Source organism: Astyanax mexicanus, chromosome 15 (assembly GCF_023375975.1).
Source record: "Astyanax mexicanus isolate ESR-SI-001 chromosome 15, AstMex3_surface, whole genome shotgun sequence".
NCBI classification, from domain to species: domain Eukaryota; kingdom Metazoa; phylum Chordata; class Actinopteri; order Characiformes; family Acestrorhamphidae; genus Astyanax; species Astyanax mexicanus.
In genome coordinates this window covers 46,007,148-46,028,830 of record NC_064422.1, presented here as the reverse complement: position 1 = coordinate 46,028,830, position 21,683 = coordinate 46,007,148, and the positions used below count along the sequence as shown (strand labels likewise).

At 37.3% G+C, this 21,683-nt stretch overlaps 1 protein-coding gene and 1 long non-coding RNA gene across 3 annotated transcripts in view; one reads left to right on the top strand and one right to left on the bottom strand.

The window, feature by feature from the left end:
• Positions 1–21,683, bottom strand: part of unc13d (unc-13 homolog D (C. elegans)) — a 40,897-nt gene that overhangs the window by 2,700 nt on the left and 16,514 nt on the right. Inside the window, exons 13-32 of the mRNA XM_049464309.1 lie at positions 20,710–20,802; positions 19,259–19,359; positions 17,705–17,822; positions 14,230–14,351; positions 12,864–12,954; positions 12,709–12,765; positions 12,518–12,615; positions 12,365–12,416; positions 11,819–11,949; positions 9,627–9,747; positions 8,506–8,658; positions 7,867–7,962; positions 6,103–6,309; positions 5,088–5,162; positions 4,929–5,008; positions 4,441–4,546; positions 2,416–2,487; positions 2,140–2,223; positions 1,911–2,031; positions 547–670 (exon numbers count right to left, since the gene is read on the bottom strand). Of these exons, the coding sequence (XP_049320266.1) occupies positions 547–670; positions 1,911–2,031; positions 2,140–2,223; positions 2,416–2,487; positions 4,441–4,546; positions 4,929–5,008; positions 5,088–5,162; positions 6,103–6,309; positions 7,867–7,962; positions 8,506–8,658; positions 9,627–9,747; positions 11,819–11,949; positions 12,365–12,416; positions 12,518–12,615; positions 12,709–12,765; positions 12,864–12,954; positions 14,230–14,351; positions 17,705–17,822; positions 19,259–19,359; positions 20,710–20,802 (2,102 nt within the window). The remainder of the gene's footprint in view (positions 1–546; positions 671–1,910; positions 2,032–2,139; positions 2,224–2,415; positions 2,488–4,440; positions 4,547–4,928; positions 5,009–5,087; positions 5,163–6,102; positions 6,310–7,866; positions 7,963–8,505; positions 8,659–9,626; positions 9,748–11,818; positions 11,950–12,364; positions 12,417–12,517; positions 12,616–12,708; positions 12,766–12,863; positions 12,955–14,229; positions 14,352–17,704; positions 17,823–19,258; positions 19,360–20,709; positions 20,803–21,683) is intronic.
• Positions 6,379–7,857, top strand: LOC125781163 (uncharacterized). Of its 2 annotated transcripts, XR_007424292.1 has the most exons (6): positions 6,379–6,433; positions 6,840–7,154; positions 7,201–7,290; positions 7,337–7,472; positions 7,518–7,586; positions 7,766–7,857. It is a non-coding gene; the product is annotated as an uncharacterized LOC125781163 (long non-coding RNA). The 2 variants fall into 2 exon arrangements; XR_007424291.1 differs by lacking the exons at positions 7,518–7,586; positions 7,766–7,857 and having other exon boundaries at positions 7,201–7,371.

Here is a 21,683-nt window from a genome sequence, read left to right as displayed (position 1 = left end):
ACAATGTAAAGTACTTTCTTTAAACTATTCATTACACACAAACCTCTTTTAACTAAAATAACTGAACAATTAAAGTAATAACTTAGAGATGATTAAAAACTATAGAGTTTAACCCTCCTGTTATGTTTGTCAGAAACAGCAGTGATGTCTGGAACAAAACAAATAACTCATTAATAATTATTCTATCAATATTTAGTGCAATGGTGTTCATTACCTCTAACAGATAATGATGCAATTAGGATAATTCACTTGTTTTTCATTTTAAAATAAAAATACAGAACAAAAAAAAACACTAGTTTTACATAACATTGAAATTTTGTTTTACTTTTAGTTTTTGCAAATATGTGAGATTAATCATTTTCATATTATATTTGATTACAGTAATTAAGGCAAACAGAAGAAGTTTTCTACTGAAAAAATATATATTTTAGCTATTTTTCCTAGATCTTCAAACTTTAAAACGGGTCAATTTCACCCAAAACATAACAGGAAGGTTAAGTTAATATTTCTGCACAGGTTTAATCCGGTTTTTACAGTTTTACTCACAACTCGAATGACTCCTCGAACAGGGGGTTGAGGTCCCGGTTTATGATCTTGGTGGTCCGCGGTTCCGCCTGCGGGAAAACGTGTTTCGGCTCCAGAGACAACTGAACAAACGGGTCACTGGAACCTGCGGAGAACGGGGTCAGAATAAAGAATTATCCCCTATAACCATAACTTATAAACATACTCCATAAAATCAGCATCAGGGCGGGTTATTAACATCTGAGGATGTTTCTCTCAAAACATAAAATTACTATTAAAAGTATGTTCAAATTAGGTTAGGAATACTAATAGTACATTTTTAATTTAATTGTCCAATGAAAAACACTTATCTCCAAAACAGCAACTTTACAGGAGAGAGAAAAAACCTTCTAAAGTTTTAATGGAAGTCAAAATGTAATGTATATTTTCTGTATGTATATGTAATGTAGAGTTTATTATTACAAAAAGGAAGATAAGTGTTTTTAAAAGGACAGCGACGATGTGTATTTCCATTAAATGTATTTTAAGCAAAATGCTTTAAATTATACACTGTGTTGATAACAAAACATACAGCTCTGGCAAAGTTTTTTTGCTATTTGCTATTTATAGGTTTATGTTTGAGTAAAATGAACATTGTTGTTTTATTCTATAAACTACAGACAACATTTCTCCCAAATTCCAAATAAAAATATTCTCATTTAGAGCATTTATTTACAGAAAATGAGAAATGACTGAAATAACAAAAAAGATGCAGAGCTTTCAGACCTCAAATAATGCAAAGAAAACAAGTTCATATTCATAAAGTTTTAAGAGTTCAGAAATTATTCCAATATTTGGTGGAATAACTCTGGTTGGTTTTTAATCACAGTTTTAATTTCATGCATCTTGGCATCATGTTCTCCTCCTCCACCAGTCTTACACACTGCTTTTGGATAACTTTATGCTGCTTTACTCCTGGTGTAAAAATTCAAGCAGTTCAGTTTGGTGGTTTGATGGTTTGTGATCATCCATCTTCCTCTTGATTATATTCCAGAGGTTTTTAATTTGGTAAAATCAAAGAAACTCATCATTTTTAAGTGCTGTCTTATTTTCTTATGAATATTATTTGCATCTTTTTTTTGTTATTTCAGTCATTTCTCATTTTCTGTAAATAAATGCTCTAAATGAGAATATTTTTATTTGTAATTTGGGAGAAATGTTGTCTGTAGTTTATAGAATAAAACAACAATGTTCATTTTACTCAAACAGAAACCTATAAATAGCACAATCAGAGAAACTGATTCAGAAACTGAAGTGATATTATTTTTGTTGATAGTTTGGTTGAGTTTAGTATTAATCTATGATACAGAAGATTTTATGAGTGTGGTGATGGTGTTGTTGGGTACCGTTGGAGTCGAGGGGGATCAGGTTTACGGCGTTCAGAACTTCTACATGCAGTTTCCCGTCTGATCGATGATACGAGATGATGAGAGTCACCGCTCCGTATTTCTCACCATGACACACTTTCTGTTACACAAACACAATCCTGCATATCACCTATCAGCACACACACACACACACACACACACACACACTTTAAAATGTATTAATATGATAAATCGATTATAGTCCGACCTGCTCCCAGACTTTCCTCTCGAAGAACTTCTCCATCAGCTGCTGGCAGCTCATCGAGTTCAGCAGCAGGTGATTCTGCAGGACCTGGAGAACAGAACCCAGATAGTGATGAATTCATTACAGCAGGACTGATTTTATCAATTTAAATTAAATTTTTGGGGCAGTTGCTTATTTTAAAATGCTAAAAGTGATGCTTAAAGACGTTTGTAGATGTAAAATTACTGTAATGTTTTATTATTGAGTGTATTTATTATCGAATAATGTAAAAGTTTTGACCTTGTATTCTTCTGTGTGAAGTGTCTCACGAGGAAGACCGTTCCCTTCAGCATGGAAACACTGCTCCAAACACTGCAAATAAATAAATAACATCAATTATTTAAACACTTTATTAATGTGTATATTATACAGAATTATATTATACAGAAGTATACAGAATTTTAACCCTTTAGCAGCTCTTTTTGCCTGTATTTTTAAATAATTAACCCTCCTGTTTTGTTCCGGGTCAATTTGACCTGTTTTAAAGTTTGAAGATCTAGGAAAAATAGTTAAAAGTATTTTTTCAGTATGAAACTTCTTCTGCTTGCCTTAATTACTGTAATAAACATATAATATGAAAATGGTTCATGTTGTGCAAAACTACTGTTTTATATGGTGGTCTTTTAGAAGTAATAAAGTAGTGAAACATTTAAAAAAGTTAGAATATGTATTTTTTAAGAAACACGAGTGAATTATCCTAATTGTATAATAATCGAACCATTACCTGTTACAGGTAAGGGGCACTATTCCACTAAATATTTATTATATTGATAATAATTAGCAAAGGAGTAATAAAATATTCACACTTATTATTATGATTTTTTCATAATAAGTTCAGAAAATCCTTTACTGTTCCTGACAAATGAACATAATAGAAGGGTTAAATGGATACTTGACCTGAACTTCAGTCAGACAGCCTGTAACAGCCTGTATTAACAGACAATTTAGTTTATTTTACTGCAGAGAAAAGAGATTTTGTATCACCTACACCTGTAGCCTGTGAACAGGCAAAAAATGGACCCATATTTAAATACAATTACCTTTTAGATAGAAAACAATGTGTGATTCTGGGTAACTATAAATTAAATTTAACTACTATTGACAAAGGAGTACCACAAGGCTCAGTCCTGGGTCCAGTTTTATTTAACATATATAAAGTGTACCTTTATGCAGATGATACAATTTTAGAATGTTCAGCTGATTCTGTTCATGCAGCTAAAAAACTTCAATTTTCATTTAATGCTTTTTTATGTTTAGCTACAGAGCAGAAGCGAGTAGGAATTCACTACAGGAAACTCTAAAACTATAAAACTCGGCTCACTGGTGTCACTAAATCATTTTTTAATGATTTTAACAACTTTTAATAAGTAACCACCTTCAGACAGATTGTACCTGTTTTAGTTAAGTTTTTTTTCTTTTACCCTTTTATTTATTTTATTTGTTTTGTCATTTTATTGATCAAATTTTAGATTTTACATTTTAATCTTTTTATTTTTTTTTATTACTGTTTTTACTTTCGGCTGTGTATCTTTTTGTTTTATTAATCTTGTCCTTTTATTTTTTACATACTTTTTTCTATACTTAACTTATTTTATTGGTATTTATTTATTTTAGTTCCAAAAATTACCTTTTTTTTATAAAGTTGGTGTTATTTTAGTCCTCTATTTCTTTTAAAAATTGTGTTTATATTTTATTATTCTAATTAATTATAATTATGTATCTCTGTTTTATTTCTTTACATTTTAGCCATTCTGCATATCCTTTTATTCTGAATTATTTTATTTCTTCATAATTAAATCTATTTTTTTATATTATTTGCTTGTTTTTATATTTAAACTTATTTTTCAGTCCCTTTAATTTTGTAAAGGCTCAGCTGCATTGAAAATGAGGGTTACTCTCAATGTATTCCAAGTGTAAATAAAGGTGTATATAAGTGTATATAATATTATATATATATATAATATTAATACTAATAATAAGTAAATAAATAAATTAATTAAGAAATAGTAAAGCACTGTACACTGAATAAAGCCACAAAATAAAATCATGTCTTTCTTTTACAGAGAAATTAAAACATTTAAGGTCTTAAAGAGAATATAGTAGACTGTAATTTCATATCTAAAGAAAAACAGCTGAATAATAAAACAGGCCAACTACACTACTGCCAATCTACCAAAGCTCCGCCTCCCACAGCTGGTTAAACACTTCAGTGCTTCTGATTAGCTACAGGTGCGCCACAGGCGAGTTCAGCCAATCAGCTCTAACCTGCAGAGTGAACTGGAGTCTGTGGAAGTAAACCACAGTGCTGTCCTCCTGCTGAGAGATCTGGTGCAGAACCTTCACTGAATTTGTCCACAGCGGCATCAGCAGACTGAGTGCGAGAGAGAGAGAGAGAGAGAGAGAGATACAGGTAGGTTCTGATCAGATTAATGGTTTGTAATGTTGTTTAAGTGGTTTGGCTAATAAGTAGTACCACATTGCAGTCTACTGTGTTTTTTTTCATTATTTTAAAATCCTCTCCCTCGTGGAAAAAAAAATATAATTAATTATACATTTAAATATATTGAGAAATAAGTATAATTGTCTAAGTATTTAATCAAATGTTTGAAAGTAAACTTTGATCATCTCAGAGGACGTCTGAGAAAAACATGTACATAATCGTTCAGGACAGGAATAAAAAAAACCCATAAAATAGAAATTTACCCAGAACCCCCTGAGAAACTAATCCCATCCATATAGGGGTTTAGACTCACCTGTTAAAATTCTCCTGAACCAGATTTTCGTTCATAAACTGAAGCTCCTCCTCCAGGTAGCGCATCAAGGGGTGCACCGCCTTCAGGAGATAAATATATATTTATTACGATTCTGCAAAACTATCGCATTATAACTCCAGATTTCTGTTTAATACATACGTCCTCTGTGGATCTGGAGGGCAGCCGGTGGCGTGTGGCCATACTGCGGACGAACTTCTCAATATCGGTGTGCATCTGTAACCAGAAAACGATGAAGTGTTGCGAGAAAAGGTGTGAAAAAAAAATCTCCATTCATTACTCTACAGGTAGAAATACAGGTGTTGGAGAATGAAAGTGAAACACCTGGTTTTAGAGCACAGTAATTGATTGTGGTGACGGACAGTTCTGGTGGAAACAGGAGAGTTGAGGTGCACATTGAATTCTGCGTGATTTGATCAGCCGTGGTTTTATGGTTTTTATTGGATACAATCCGGGTTAGCACCCGAACATCCCTTTCAGACAGCTTCCTCTTACAGCGTCCACAGTTATGTGGAAACACAAAGCAAAAGTCATGTACTGATTCTCTTAATTAATCATGGGTGTGGTTAATTTTGGGCGTAATGTGAAATAATAAACCAATCAGAGCGTCTCTTGCTCATCATTCTCTTTAAGAGTAGATCAGGTGAGCTCTGTCTTTGGTGGATTGCTATTGTAACGGTGCAGCTACCTGGACGTGTCCAACAAACTCTTCTCAGCAGAGGAAACTGAGCTGCTGGTTGACGCTGTGAAGGAGCTCCAGCAGCTCATTTACGGGAACAGCAATGTTATTTTATTTACTATTCTGTTTATTGTTGATGTAAAAGTTGGGTTTGTGCTGCTGTGTGTTCATGTGTGTGTAATAAGTGGGGGTGTACGCTCGGCTCGGCACGGCGCCTGTGTTACCGAGATAGCGATGAACGTCTGACTGTTGGCGTCTGTCTAGGTTGTATTCAGTCAGTGGAGCTCCTGTGTTTTCTGTTACCAAGATAAACAAGATAAAACTCCAGAAATGTACCTGAACACACCTCATTTCCAGAACACCACGCCCATCAGTGTAGATATATTCAGAAGATCTGCTGCTGTTTAAACCAGGCAGGAGGAAGGAAAATACACTGTTGGTGGGGTGTAAGATAGCGATGAGTATGGAGTTCGTTACCTTCTTCCCCAGCGTGTCGACAGCTGAGCGTATCTCTCGGTTAAGGACGGCCTGGGTGTGCTGTAGCTGCGAGTGCAGCGTGTTCTGGAACTGGGTTTCTCCAATCACATTCCGCGTTCTCTCCCGAAGCCCCGCCCAGTTCAGCTGCTGAGGGAGGCGGTTTAACACCGAACGCAGGTGCTCCAAATTATTCACCACCACACACAACTACACACAGGAGATACAGAGAGAGAGGTGCAGGTGAATTATGGGAGTTGTAGTGAGGGGTTGATAATAGTGGGTGCAGGTGAATTATGGGAGTTGTAGTGAGAGCTGATAATAGTGGGTGCAGGTGAATTATGGGAGTTGTAGTGAGGGCTGATAATAGTGGGTGCAGGTGAATTATGGGAGTTGTAGTGAGGGCTGATAATAGTGGGTTCAGGAGAATTATGGGAGTTGTAGTGAGGGCTGATAATAGTGGGTGCAGGTGAAGTATGGGAATTGTAGTGAGGGCTGATAATAGTGGGTGCAGGTGAATTATGGGAGTTGTAGTGAGGGCTGATAATAGTGGGTGCAGGTGAATTATGGGAGTTGTAGTGAGGGCTGATAATAGTGGGTGCAGGTGAATTATGGGAGTTGTAGTGAGGGGCTGATAATAGTGGGTGCAGGTGAATTATGGGAGTTGTAGTGAGGGCTGATAATAGTGGGTTCAGGTGAATTATGGGAGTTGTAGTGAGGGCTGATAATAGTGGGTGCAGGTGAATTGTGGGAGTTGTAGTGAGAGCTGATAATAGTGGGTGCAGGTGAATTATGGGAGTTGTAGTGAGGGCTGATAATAGTGGGTGCAGGTGAATTATGGGAGTTGTAGTGAGAGCTGATAATAGTGGGTGCAGGTGAATTATGGGAGTTGTAGTGAGGGCTGATAATAGTGGGTGCAGGTGAATTATGGGAGTTGTAGTGAGGTCTGATAATAGTGGGTGCAGGTGAATTATGGGAGTTGTAGTGAGGTCTGATAATAGTGGGTGCAGGTGAATTATGGGAGTTGTAGTGAGAGCTGATAATAGTGGGTGCAGGTGAATTATGGGAGTTGTAGTGAGGGTCTGATAATAACAGGTGCAGGTGAATTATGGGAGTTGTAGTGAGAGCTGATAATAGTGGGTGCAGGTGAATTATGGGAGTTGTAGTGAGAGCTGATAATAGTGGGTGCAGGTGAATTATGGGAGTTGTAGTGAGGGTCTGATAATAGTGGGTGCAGGTGAATTATGGGAGTTGTAGTGAGAGCTGATAATAGTGGGTGCAGGTGAATTATGGGAGTTGTAGTGAGGGGCTGATAATAGTGGGTGCAGGTGAATTATGGGAGTTGTAGTGAGGGCTGATAATAGTGGGTGCAGGTCAATTATGGGAGTTGTAGTGAGGGCAGATGATAGTGGGTGCAGGTGAATTATGGGAGTTGTAGTGAGGGCTGATAATAGTGGGTGCAGGTGAATTATGGGAGTTGTAGTGAGGTTTGATAATAGTGGGTGCAGGTGAATTATGGGAGTTGTAGTGAGGGCTGATAATAGTGGTGCAGGTGAATTATGGGAGTTGTAGTGAGGGCTGATAATAGTGGGTGCAGGTGAACTATGGGAGTTGTAGTGAGGGCTGATAATAGAGGGTGCAGGTGAATTATGGGAGTTGTAGTGAGGGCTGATAATAGTGGGTGCAGGTGAATTATGGGAGTTGTAGTGAGGGGCTGATAATAGTGGGTGCAGGTGAATTATGGGAGTTATTATTGATAAGGCTCACCATGTTTATCGCGATGCCGGGGTCTGATTTATCCGACAGCTCCTTCACCCGAGCCTTCAGCAGCCGGCAGTACGTCGATGCAATCTTACAGATATCCTGAGATATTTATCACAATTAAAACTGTCAATTATTTAAAAGATGGAATTATGGAATATGACTAGATGCTAGGACTTGAACGATTAGTCGATATAATCGACAATATCAATTATAACAATTTTTCGACTCCAAATGTTCAGTGTCGACTAATTGTTAATTTGTAGCACCACGTGCAAATTATTTTTCTTTTATTTGAAAGTTCTGGTTTGTTTCTTGCATTTAAATCTCACGTTTAGCTGTTTCTATCATTTTGAGTAAGAGCCGTACCCTGAAGGATTGGCAGAAATAATCGTTGACTAATCGACTAATCAGAGAAATAATCAACAAATTAGTCGACTACCAAAATAATCATTAGTTGCAGCTTTACTAGATGTGTCGTTCTGATGAGTCCCAATTTCATCCTGACATTTTGGTTGTCTTTGTGATTTCTTAAAGTATTTTTTTCTTTATTTAGTTGAGTAGCTCTTACCATAATCTGGATTAGAACGTTACTTAAATAGAGTTATTCACTGTATACCAGGAAGGTACGGTATGAAAACCCACCTCTGTGAGTTTGACCATCAGCATGAAGCCCTCCTCCGAGTCGGGCCAGCCCAGCTGCTCCCAGAGCTGGCAGATGGGCTGCAGGCAGGCGGCCAGGTCCACCGCCGACGAGCTGTGCTTTATGGGTACTGATCCAGTCTGCAGCGGCTGCAGCTGGAGAAAAAGAGCAAAATAATATTTAAAAATCATTTAAAACATGTTTTTAAAATATCTATTGTCCAGTATTAATGATCCCCTTTTCAGAACTGAATAAATTGCACCAGTTGTACAAGTTTTGAATTAGTTTTTAAAAGTTTAAGACGAAGTTCTATCATTTCTGTGCTTAAAAAAATAATAAAATACAACTTTGTGGTGCAGTTTTTTTGGTAGTGTACACTAGCCAAACGTATCCACCTAGAAACCTCTAGCAAGCACTTAGCAACACCATAGCAAACAGCGGGGACACAACAGCCACCACCTAGCAACACCTTAGCAACCACCCAGCAACACTATAGCAAGCACCTGGGACACAACAGCCACCACCAAGCAACCACATAGCAACCACCCAGCAACACAACAGCCACCACCTAGCATCACCGTAGCAACCACCCAGCAACACAACAGCCACCACGTAGCATCACCATAGCAACTACCCAGCAACACCATAGCAACAACCTGGGAAACAACAGCCACCACCTAGGAACCACCCAGCAACACCATAGCAAGCACTGGGGACACAACAGCCACCAACTAGCAACACCATAGCAACCACCTACAAACACCCTAGCTACCACTTAATAGCCACACCTTAGTAACCACCTGGATTACCTTAGTGATCGGTGTGAATCATGTTAGCCGCACAACCGCCCAACATTTCCTTCAGACAATGTACTTTTCTGTTTGTCAGACTGTATAAATCACACACATCGTTATTTCATCCTGGATAAAATCACATATCTGTAATAACATTCAGACTGTACAAATCAAAAACATACTGGATTAAAATCGCTCTGTAGTAATTACTGTAAAACTCTAGAAACTAAACGCAAGGGATTTTCATTTTGGCTCAGAAACGCTCATCACCATAAGGCGGAGTTTATATCAGGTGAAAGTGGGCGTGGTCTGTGAGAGAGGGGGCGTACCTGATCCACCTGTACAGCTTTCTCTACTCGCTCTGACGTGGTGCTGAAGGCTTTATTCAGCCAATAAGGAAGAGCCTCCCGGAAATCCTCATGAAAACTCGTCAACTGCAGCGTCTTCCCTCTGAATCACATTTACACATCACCACAGTAACCATTAATAACATTAATCACAATAATAATAATAGTACAGTAGTGTGATTTGGTGGTGTGATAAAGTGCAATTAGTAATGTTATTAGTAATTACACTTTGTAATGTGATTAGTAGTGTAATTGGCAGCATGATTTATAATGTAATAGTATGATTAGTAATGTAATTGGTAGTGGGCTTAGTAATATGATTAGTTATGTGATTATTAATGTGGTTAGTTGTGTTTTGTAATATAATTAATGGTGTGATTATTGTGATGAATAATGTGATTAGTGATGTGTTTAGTCGTGCGATTTGTAATATTAGTGGTGTGATTGTTGTGATTAATCATTTGATTGTTAGTGTTATTAGTAGTGTGATTATTGATGTGATAAGTCTTGCTACTAGTTATGTGATTATTAATGTTAGTAGTTAGTAGTTAGGAATGTGATTTAACAGTGTTATTAGTTATGTGATTGGTAATGTGATTAGTCATGTGATTGGTAATGTGATTAGTGATGTGAATATTAATGTGGTTAGTCATGTGTAGTATTAGTGGTGGGATTATTGTGATTAGTAATATGATTAGTAATGTGATTAGTAATGTGATTAGTAGTGTTAAGTTATGTTATAAGTTATGTGATTGATGTAGTTAGTAATGTGATTTAGGACTGTTTTTAGTTATGTGATTGGTGATGTGATTTGTGAGGTGATTAGCGATGTGATTGGTGATGTGATTGGTATTGTTATTAGTAGTGTGATTTGTAATATGATAAGTAATGTGATTAGTAGTGTTATTACATTACATTACATTACATTACATTACATTACATTACATTTGGCAGACGCTTTTGTCCAAAGCGACTTACAATAATGAAGTACAAAAGTAATAGGAATTAAGATAAAACATTTTTAGATAGGGCTTAAAGGAGGTCAAAGGGAAATAAAGGGATAGAGAAGTGAAGGAGGGGAAGAAGGAAATGATGTTAGAAGGTAGTTAGTGTGTTAGAGGTGTTAGGAGAGTAAGAGCTCTTTGAAGAGCTCTGTCTTCAGGAGTTTATTAAAGATAGTGAGAGATTCTCCTGATCTGGTAGTAGAAGGTAGTTAGTTAGAGGTGTTAGGAGAGTAAGTGCTTTTTGAAGAGCTCTGTCTTCAGGAGTTTATTAAAGATAGTGAGAGATTCTCCTGATCTGGTAGTAGAAGGTAGTTAGTTAGAGGTGTTAGGAGAGTAAGTGCTCTTTGAAGAGCTCAGTCTTCAGGAGTTTATTAAAGATAGTGAGAGATTCTCCTGATCTGGTAGTAGAAGGTAGTTAGTTAGAGGTGTTAGGAGAGTAAGTGCTCTTTGAAGAGCTCTGTCTTCAGGAGTTTATTAAAGATAGTGAGAGATTCTCCTGATCTGGTAGTAGAAGGTAGTTAGTTAGAGGTGTTAGGAGAGTAAGAGCTCTTTGAAGAGCTCAATCTTCAGGAGTTTATTAAAGATAGTGAGAGATTCTCCTGATCTGGTAGTAGAAGGTAGTTAGTTAGAGGTGTTAGGAGAGTAAGTGCTCTTTGAAGAGCTCAGTCTTCAGGAGTTTATTAAAGATAGTGAGAGATTCTCCTGATCTGGTAGTAGAAGGTAGTGTGTTAGAGGTGTTAGGAGAGTAAGTGCTCTTTGAAGAGCTCAGTCTTCAGGAGTTTATTAAAGATAGCGAGAGATTCTCCTGATCTGGTAGTGGAAGGTAGTTAGTTAGAGGTGTTAGGAGAGTAAGTGCTCTTTGAAGAGCTCTGTCTTCAGGAGTTTATTAAAGATAGTGAGAGATTCTCCTGATCTGGTAGTAGAAGGTAGTTAGTTAGAGGTGTTAGGAGAGTAAGTGCTCTTTGAAGAGCTCTGTCTTATGTTATAAGTTATGTGATTGATGTGATTAGTAATGTGATTGGTGATGTGATAATAGTATTATTGGTTATGTGGTTGTTAATGTAGTAAGTAATGTGATTAGCAGTGTCATTAGAAGTGTGATGTGATTGGTTATGTGATTAGTTCTGTGATCTGTGATGTGATTGGTGATGTGATTAGAGGATGTCTGACCTTTTCTGGAGGAAGGCTTTATCTTTATGAATGACCTGCAGACTCAAATAAACCGGAAACAGACTGTTCGCCAACGACTGATCCATATTATTCTCCAACTGCAGCAGAGTAGCCCTCAGCTCATCCGCCAGCTACACACACACACACACACACACGGGTCATAATCAATAATTCTGATGATAAAATATATATTTTTTATAATGTGAGCGTTGACAATATGTGCATCAATTCAATTAATCTCAAATTTCAACTGAAATAATAAACTTGTTTTATATATATTTAAAAACGACCTAAAAATATGGTCAGAATTTACACAATGGACAAAAGTGTTGGGACACCTGCTCATTTACTGTTTCTCCTGAAATTAAGGGAATAAAATGAGTTTATCCTGCTTTTTTTGGAGTAACTGATTCTATATTTTGCTAAGTTTAGCAGGGGAGTCCACACTCTAATAATAATCTTATTTATTAGTGTAAATATATATATAAAAATGTCATATTTTATCAGATTATTTTATCAGATCAGAAAGGAAGAAGAAGATCTCACCAGAGCGTCCAGCTTCTGATAAACTACAGTAAACACGTCTAACTGCACGGCACTGAGGAGACACACACACACACACACACACACAATATTGATTAATCAATATAATTAATCAATCCAAATGATCAGTAATTATAGATCTGTGTGATGTTCTACCTGACGAATACTCGGTTCCACACGTCTTTACTGAGCCGAATATCTTCCTGCACTTCCCCGATCAGCCTGGAGAGGGCGCCCACACTGTCCTGCAGATCCTGTGACAGATACATAATCAATCAATAATCAATAATCTCTAATAAACACTAAACTAATCATTAAACACTTTAAAGAGTTCAGTATCAGGGTACCTTGGTCATGGGCTGATGAAGCCCCTTCTTAATGTTGAACCACTCCTCTGTACCGTTCTACCAGAACATCAATCACAGATGATCAGGATCAATACTGATCAATTATTATTATCAATTAATCTAATTAAAATGTATAGTAAATATAAATTCCTCACCAGCACTGCATCAATCACCTCGTCGTGCAGATCAACCTGAGCCGGGTTCAACTTCTGAAACGCTCGAGTCTTACAGATCTGCACCAACACTCTATATATATATATATATATACACACACACACACACACACACACACAAACACACACACCATTAACACACACACACACACAAACACATATTTACAAACACACACACACACAATGCATTCGTTCAAAAGCAAAATCACAGTGCACAGGATTGCAGTTCATCTAGGAGCACTGCAGAGTTTGTGCCACAATGAAATGTAATCACTGTCCAATCAGAACCCACTATTGAAATTGGGGAGGGGCTGAGAAACCAGTCAGTGTAGGTTTTTTAACATAACTGTTAAAAAATTAACCAAACACACCCACAGATCAGTACTCTGGACTGATCTTTCCAGTCTGAAAAAAGGCAGCGTGAAAACCAACTCTAAAAAAAATACACACTCGTCTGTAACTGTGCCCGCCTTCATTTATAGAATTAGGTCTTTATTTCCTCTTATATTCTTTCGCAAAATAAATTTTCTCTGGTTTAAAGTACAGCTATGAGTGCTCGCTTCTGACTGGTTTTTCAGCCCCGCCCCACGTTTAGTAGTGGGTTCTGATTGGACAGTAATTACATTTCATTTTGGCACGAATTCTGCAATGCTCCTAGACGAACTGTAGTCCTGTGCATTGTGATTTGGTTTTGAACATTCACAACACAGCAACACAGTGGAATAAACTGCAGTTGAGCTGATTTTATAATTGTAACATGAATTTAGACAAAAATTTAGTTCTTAGTTTTGAAAATGTAAATTCTTGTGATATTGTTTTTCGATAGAAAAGTGAAATGTGATGTAATAGTGGTTTTGCGCTTCATTTTGGCACATATTTTCCACGTTAATGTAGAAAAGCAATGCATCTTGTGGCTTAAAAAATAATTGAATCATATATAGAATTATAAAACAGCTGCTGCGTTTCCATGGCAACGTGTTATACATTAGTTTACTTTATGTCAAAAAGTGATAATCTGTAAATCAGTGCATGAGTTAGTTAGTTGTTACTAGTTAAAACACGACATACAGATTTTTACACACATATTAAAGGATAGTTTGAACTAAGGACGTTTCAGAGACTTTAAAGGAGTTTTAGCAAAATTGTTTTTAACCCAACCCATCATTTTTAAATGTTGCTTCTTTCTGTTTTTAAATTTAAAACACTAAAACTGCTTAAAGTGAATGTTTCATCTTAACTTCATGCCTTTTATCTTCTATTTACTAAACTATTACCACTATTAACTCTAATGGACAGTGTAAACCATGCATAATCTGTGAGTATCTTCCCATAATCCTCGGCGGCGTACCTGAGCAGCGTGTGCAGGCGGGGCGTGGTTTTGGGCGTCGGGGGGAAGATGTCCCGATATTTAGACACTAAACAAAGACCGTACTGAAGAAAACCGTGAAGAGAATCACCCAGCTCCTGTTTCTGTTAAAAACACACAAATTAATACAAATTAATACAAATTAATAAACCCTGAAATACTTAAAATATTTTATTTCAGTCTACCTGAGTACAGGTACACAGTGCAGCTGAATTACATTTCTCCAAGGTGCAACATTTAGCAAACATGCAGCGTATGCAGTACACCCCTCACAAATGATTTATAAATACAGCTCTGGAAAAAAAGAAAATCAATATTTGGTGGAATAACCCTGGATTTTAATCACAGTGTTTATAAAACGTGTTTTAAAGCTCAGTCTCTTTTCTGCTGTAACCAGATCAGATTACAGAGAAGCTCTGAAGTTGTGAAACAGCAGAATTCACTAGAAGCTGAACAGAGTTCTGCAGAATTCTGCACTTTTACACTATCTTACATCTATAGTTCAGCTGCAGCTCATATCCCAGCATGCACTGCAAAACTTTGAACTCTTTACAGCTGATTTCTGTTCATTTTTATACTAAAACAGTTTGCAACCGTTTAAAACCGACCTCAGGAGATTAAAGAATTAAAGGAAATAATTTCAACAAAATCAGACCTAATCAGTAGTCACACTTTCAATCAGAAATATTCAACCCCCTAAAGACAGTCAGAAGGTATGACTTCACAAGCCAAAATGGAAATTTATAAAATATAATATCAGTAATTATCAGTAAACTTAATACAAATAATATATAAACCATTAAAAACTATAAACTTTTATTTTATCTGTATGTATTTAACAGAGACGTAGACTCATAGCTTTTACTTAACTTTTGCTTGTTGTTACGGAAGTGCTTAAAGGTTCTAAATTTATAAAAAATGTGACTTGAAAACAAACACATTGCTCTACATACTGCTGAGTGAGTTAGAGTGAAGGTAGAATGAGGTAAAGCGAGGCACAGTGAGGTAGAGTAAGGCAGAGTGAGGCAGAATGAGGTACAGTGAGGTAACGGCACAGTGAGGTACAGTAAGGCAGAATGAGAGTAGAGTGAGGTAAAATGAAGTAGAGTGAGGTAAAGCGAGGCACAGTGAGGTAGAGTAAGGCAGAATGAGAGTAGAGTGAGGTAGAATGAAGTAGAGTGAGGTAAAGCGAGGCACAGTGAGGTAGAGTAAGGCAGAGTGAGTGTAGAATGAGAGTAGAGTGAGGCAGAATGAAGTAGAGTGAGGTAAAGCGAGGCACAGTGAGGTAGAGTAAGGCAGAGTGAGGGTAGAATGAGAGTAGAGTGAGTCAGAGAGGTAGAGTGAGGTAAAGCAAGGCACAGTGAGGTAGAAAGAAATACAGTGAGCTAGAGTACAGTAGAGTGAGAGTAAAGTGAGTCAGAGTTGAGGAAAAATGAGGTTGAACACCTTAAAAGGTGCACAGTGAGGCAGAATGAGGAAGAGTGAGGCAGAATGAGGTAGAGTGTACTAGAGTAAGGCACAATAAGGTAGAAAGTAGTATGGTACAACAAAGCAGAGTGAGGTACTGTGACGCAGAGTGAGGGTAGAGTGAGGTAGAAAGAAGTACAGTGAGGTAGAGTGAGAGTAAAGCGAGTCAGAGTTGAGGTAGAATGAGGATGAGCATCTTAAAAGGTGTTAAAAGGAGTGAGGCATAATGAGGTAGAAAGTAGTAGAGTGAGTTACAATGAGGTAGAGTGAGGTAGAGGTGAGGTACAGTAAAACAGAGTAGAGCAAGACAGAGTGAGGTACAGTGAAGAAGAGTAAGGGCAGAGTAAAGGTAGAGTGAGGTAAGGTAAAATGAGGCACAGTGAGGTAGAAAGACTCACAGTGAGCTAGAGTAAGGCAGAGTGAGGCAGAATGAGGTTGAACACATTAAAAGGTGCACAGTGAGGCAAAATGAGGTAAAATGAACCAGAGTAAGGTAGAAAGAAGTAGAGTGAGGTAGAGTGAAAGGAGTAAAGTGAGGTAGATGTTGGGGTAGAGTGAGGTACAGTAAAGCAGCGTAGAGCAAGGCAGAGTGAGGTACAGTGAAACAAAGTGAGGGTAGAGTGAGGGTAGAAAGTGAATCAGATTCGAGAGAACACTTTAAAAGGTGCACAGTGAGGTAGAATGGGGTAAAATGAGGCAGAGTGAAGTAAAAAGAAGTAGAGTGAGGTACAGAGAGGCTAAATGAGGCATGAATACATAGAATGAGGTGAGGGTAGGGTGAGGTACAGTAAAGCAGAGTAGAGTAAGGCAGAGTGAGCTTAGAGTAAAGGTAGAGTGAGAGTAAAGTGAGTCAGAGTTGAGGTAGAATTAGGTTGAACACTTTAAAAGGTGCACAGTGAGGCAGAATGAGGTAGAGTGTGGTAGAGTAAGGGTAGAATTAGAATAAAGGAAAGTGTTGTAGAGCTAGACAGAGTGAGGTAATGTGAAGCAGATTGAGGGTAGAGTGATGTAAAGTGAGGAACATTGAGGTAGAAAGAAGTAAAATGAGGTTAGAGAGTCAGAGTTGAGATAGAGTGAGGTCGAATAGAGTGAGGCTGAATGAGGTAGGAAGACGTAGAATGAGGTGAGGGTAGGGTGAGGTACAGTAAAGCAGAGTAAGGGTAGAGTAAAGGTAGACTGAGGTAAAGTGAGGCACAGCGAGGTAGAAAGAAGTGCAGTGAGCTAGAGTAAGGTAGAGTGAGAGTAAAGTGAGTCAGAGTTGAGGCAGAACAATGTTGAACACATTAAAAGGTGCACAGTGAGGCAAAATGAGGTAAAATGAGGCAGAATGAGGTAGAGTGTGGTATTGTAAGGCAAAGTGAATTAGGTAGAGGGAGTTAGAGTAAGAGTACATTAAGTCAGAATTGAGTTAGAATGAGGTTGAACACCTTAAAACTGAGGCAGAAAGAGGTAAAATGAGGCAGAGTGAAGGTAAAGTGAGGTAAAGCAAGGCACAGTGAGGTAGAAGGACCAACAGTGAGCTAGAGTAAGGCTGAGTGAGGGTAGAATGAGAGAAAAGTGAGTCAGAGTTGAGGTAGAATAAGGTTGAACACCTTAAAAGGTGAGGCACAGTGAGGCAAAATGAGGTAAAATGAGGTGCGGTGTGGTAGAATGAAGTGGAGTGAGGTAGAGGTGAGGATAGAGTGATGTAAAATGAGGCAGAGTGTGTTAGAAAGAATTAGCGTGAGGTAAAGTAAGGTAAAGTGAGGCACGGGCATAAATATATATATATATATATATATATATATATATATATATATATATATATATATATATTTATATATATTTATTTAATTTTTTTGCTTTGTTTGTTGAAGGGTATTGCTGCATATTTGAATTCAGTTTTTACACACATCACCATAATAAAGGTGTTCAGCCTCCCTCACAAGATAACACCTCACGGGCGTGCCCTGAGGTACAGGTATCTTTGTTATGGTTATAGGTTATGTACCTGCTGGTATGGGAGCTCCTGCTGGTCCCAGTGGTATTCAATACTGGTTAACTGCTGAAACAGCACTGTAGAATCCACCTCCAAACTCTGATAGAGTTTACTGTAGGCCACCCACTTCCTGTACACACACACACACACACACACACACACACATATATATATATATCTCATATTTAATCAGGCTTTCATCTTCTACTGCAGAGACCACCACTACAGACCTCCAAATATCATGTAGCTTCAGATTAGCTCAAGAACCTGTAAATTCTCAAAAGACTCATTTCAGACTAATTTCAGTCTAAACTCAGTTTCAGATTAATCTGAAATTAGTCTGAATTTAACAGTGTTGAGAAGTTCCATATAACTTCCATCCACCACCTTCCAAAAAAGAGTAGCTGCGTCTGTGGTTGAAGTAGATTTACATTTAAAAAGCCACTAAACGCCAAAGTCATATTTTTTTCATTAATATCTGAAATATATTCCTTAGAAGTAATGAAGAATGATCAGGAAAAGCACTGTGTCTACATCAACCCGTGAATGAATTAGTATTCATTTGCCCCGCCCACCTCGGCTCGGGACCGCCCACAGGCAGAGCTGAAGCCGGGCGGCGACGCCGTCTCGTCAGATAGGAGAAAACTAATAGCGCTAGAAACAGCATGCAGTTCATTCCTGTGTTATTTGTGCGAATAACACATCAGTGTTTATATACTTTACCCAATAATTCAGAGCTAAGAAACAAATGGTTAGAATTAGTCTATGGAGGAACAACACCAGCCAAGTACAATTGAGTTAGGTAGGTGTTTAGATGTTTAGAACAGTTGTGTTTACACTAATTAAAAGTAAAAATCCACCCCGGGATTTTGTTTGTTCCAACTGCCTGGGTGGATCTGCTGCGGCTCAGCCAACAAAACTCAGCCCGGGGTGGATTTTTATTTTCAGGACCTGGACTCTACCCACCTCTGTGTGTAAGTAACTATAGGTTTAAATAGGATCTCCGGTGGATTTGGTGTTTTACAGAGACTCTAAGACTAGATCAGTGGCTGAACTGCACTTAGCAGGGCATTATTACACATGTTGTAAAGTAACATATGACATTGTAAAGATCACTGTTATTATTATTATTTTAAAAAGTTTCTAACTGTTGTCTGTCTCGCCGCCTCCTTGTGTCGCAGTGATGTTAGCCAATCAGAGGCGATATGTTTGCATGTATGAATATTCATGAGCAAGAGCCAAAGTCCTATTTTTTCTCCTCGCCCACTCCTCCACCGGATTAAAGCAGTGTTATACTGGATCACCGGAGCCCTTTTTTTCCCACAAAAAACAACCAGCTCACATAGCATTTATTTATACTAGAGGTACAACTAGACTAGATTTTAAAAATAATGGAATGACAACTTTGAGGAAGTGGGTGTAGCAGATTAATGTAGATAGTGCCTTAAAATCCTATTTAAATTCTACTTTATGATTCAGACACAGAGAAAATGACAGACGTACTCCACAGTGCACTAAATCATAAATAGTGAGCAGATTCAGAGCACTATCGGTGATTAAACTCACGCCAGGTCCTGCAGGAAGGGGGAGATGTCGTTCTGGGCGGCGTAGTGCTCCAGCAGGGTGGTTCCCTCACCACATAAACCACCCTTCCAGGGGCTGCTGTCCTACAACCCAACAACAACGTCATCATCATAAACACAGTATACTGATAGGCCTGTCACAATAATTGCAGTATCGATTTATGATACAATAAATGAACATGACCTTAATCATTTTTGATAATCGTGATATCATCTATGGCAGACCTAAGTGAGATTGTTGGTAAATTAGAAGAGAAAAGTAAAACTGTAAGTCGCGCTGTCCGCACCAAAAACTGCTAAACGGTGTATTACGGTAGCCGTGTGCACGGTAGACTGAAAAAATGGAAGAGAAACAAGTTTCATAATTTCCCAGATCTAATCAACAAATATACACCAGAAATACAACTACCCATCTGTAAAACAGTCTTTATCAAATGATAGCACAAAAGTCTTACTAGCAGTAATTAACTGTATTCATAATGTATGTTTCCAGTCATATTACTGAAAAATAAGACCTATAAGAGTCATATAAAACAGGAAAATCAAAGGGTTATTATATCACACCACTAAATTCTTCAAGATATCTTTCTCATGTATTCAAAATAAATGTTTCAAATTATATTACTGTTTCATTTTGGAGAAATGGGATACCAAACTTAGGAAAAATCTATATTCAGTTGTTCATAAAATAGATTTGATCACAGTTGTGTGCTGTCCTCCACATTTACACATCAGATTTTCAGCCTGATTTTAATGCACTTTTTCTGAACACAAAAAAACTGTGTACTGATGTAGAGCGTTTATTGCATTTTTTTTGTGTGTAAAGTTGTGTAGCTGAAAGTATAGCTACACTATATATGTGTATATATGTGTATATATGTGTATATATATAAGTGTGTTAGTCTGGCCCTCTAAAACTGTTAAAATATTGTGTATTGTCTGTTAAAATAACTGTATAAAAATTGCCCACCCTGGTCTATGGTGTTTATTTGTATGTTTGTTCATATATATATATATAAATAAAACAGTGCACAGTATTTTAGCCAGTCATGCTTCACAGTGTGGACAAAAATGGGTGAAGAAATAAGTATATCATTCCCAAACTAATTATAATAAATGATTAATTAAATTTTCACTGTCTTTAAAAAGTGTATAATTGCTTTTTTATGCCATTCTGTTATCATTATGTCAGTGGTATTTAATTGTCTTAAAATAAAAAAAAAATGTGTATCACAATAATTTCTGAGACGATATATCGTCCACAAAACATTCTTATCGTGACAGACCTATATACTGCCTTCATATTCCAGCACAGATACTGAACTAAATCAGAAATCATTTACAAAGCTAATTTACCCATTTACCTGTTCAATCAGTCAGTCTAAGATTAGGTTGAGATCAGGGGGGGAAAAAGGGGGTTAAACGGGTGCCCACCTGTTGTTTGGAGATGTGGGCGTGAACGAACTGCTGCAGGATGCCACTATAGTTCACGTAAGCACTTCGCCCGGCGCTCAGCGTCTCATCCCTCTGTCCGTCACAAAGACAAGATAAAGACTGTGAATCTGCAGTTCTTCCCCTGTCAGATTAACTCTAACTCTAATTCTAATTCTCCTCTTCTCTGCTGAAACTTAGACTCAGTTCTTAATCATGTTGATCTAAAGAGCTAAAGGCTAAAGCTGCTGTTTCCATGTGGGTCAGCCAGACGTCTTCCTGTAGCAGTTTTCTCTCATCGCTCTCTGGCTCCATCTGTAATTCCTCTAAAGAAAAGACTTCTACTGGTACCACTTTAAAATAAGACTCCTTTATAAATCATTTATAATGGGTTTACTAATTGTCATTAATTAGGTTATAAGCCATTAATAAGCAGAATTATTAAGCAACACATAAACAGAAAAGGAAACCGTGTTTCAAATAGTGATTTTTAAACCTCAGACCTTTTCAGATGCTTATCTTACTTTGACTTTTCCATCAGTCATTATTAACATTTCTGTTAAATTAGTATGTTTTTTAAAATGACAGGGTTCTGGCCATTTAACCTGGGTGTTGGGGCCACAAATTGTAAAAAATCGAAATTGTTTGGATACTTTATTTGGATAATTATAAAATGCTAGTGGACTGAATAAAAAAGATGATGCTTCATATGGTTTAATACCTGGTATAATAAGTTATACTTGATTTTCTTTTACTGAGCCTCTTACAGGCCAACCATTGCTAAACTTTACTACTTTCTAAAGCATGCATAGATAGAGATATCTGTCAAGTTTCAGTCATCTGTCATAATTGGTCAATATTTAGCCAGTAAAAAGCTTCTTTGCTTTATTATAGTGACCACAAAAATATACAGCTCTGTAAAAAATGAAGACACCACTTCAGTTTCTGAATCAGTTTCTCTGATTTTGCTATTTATA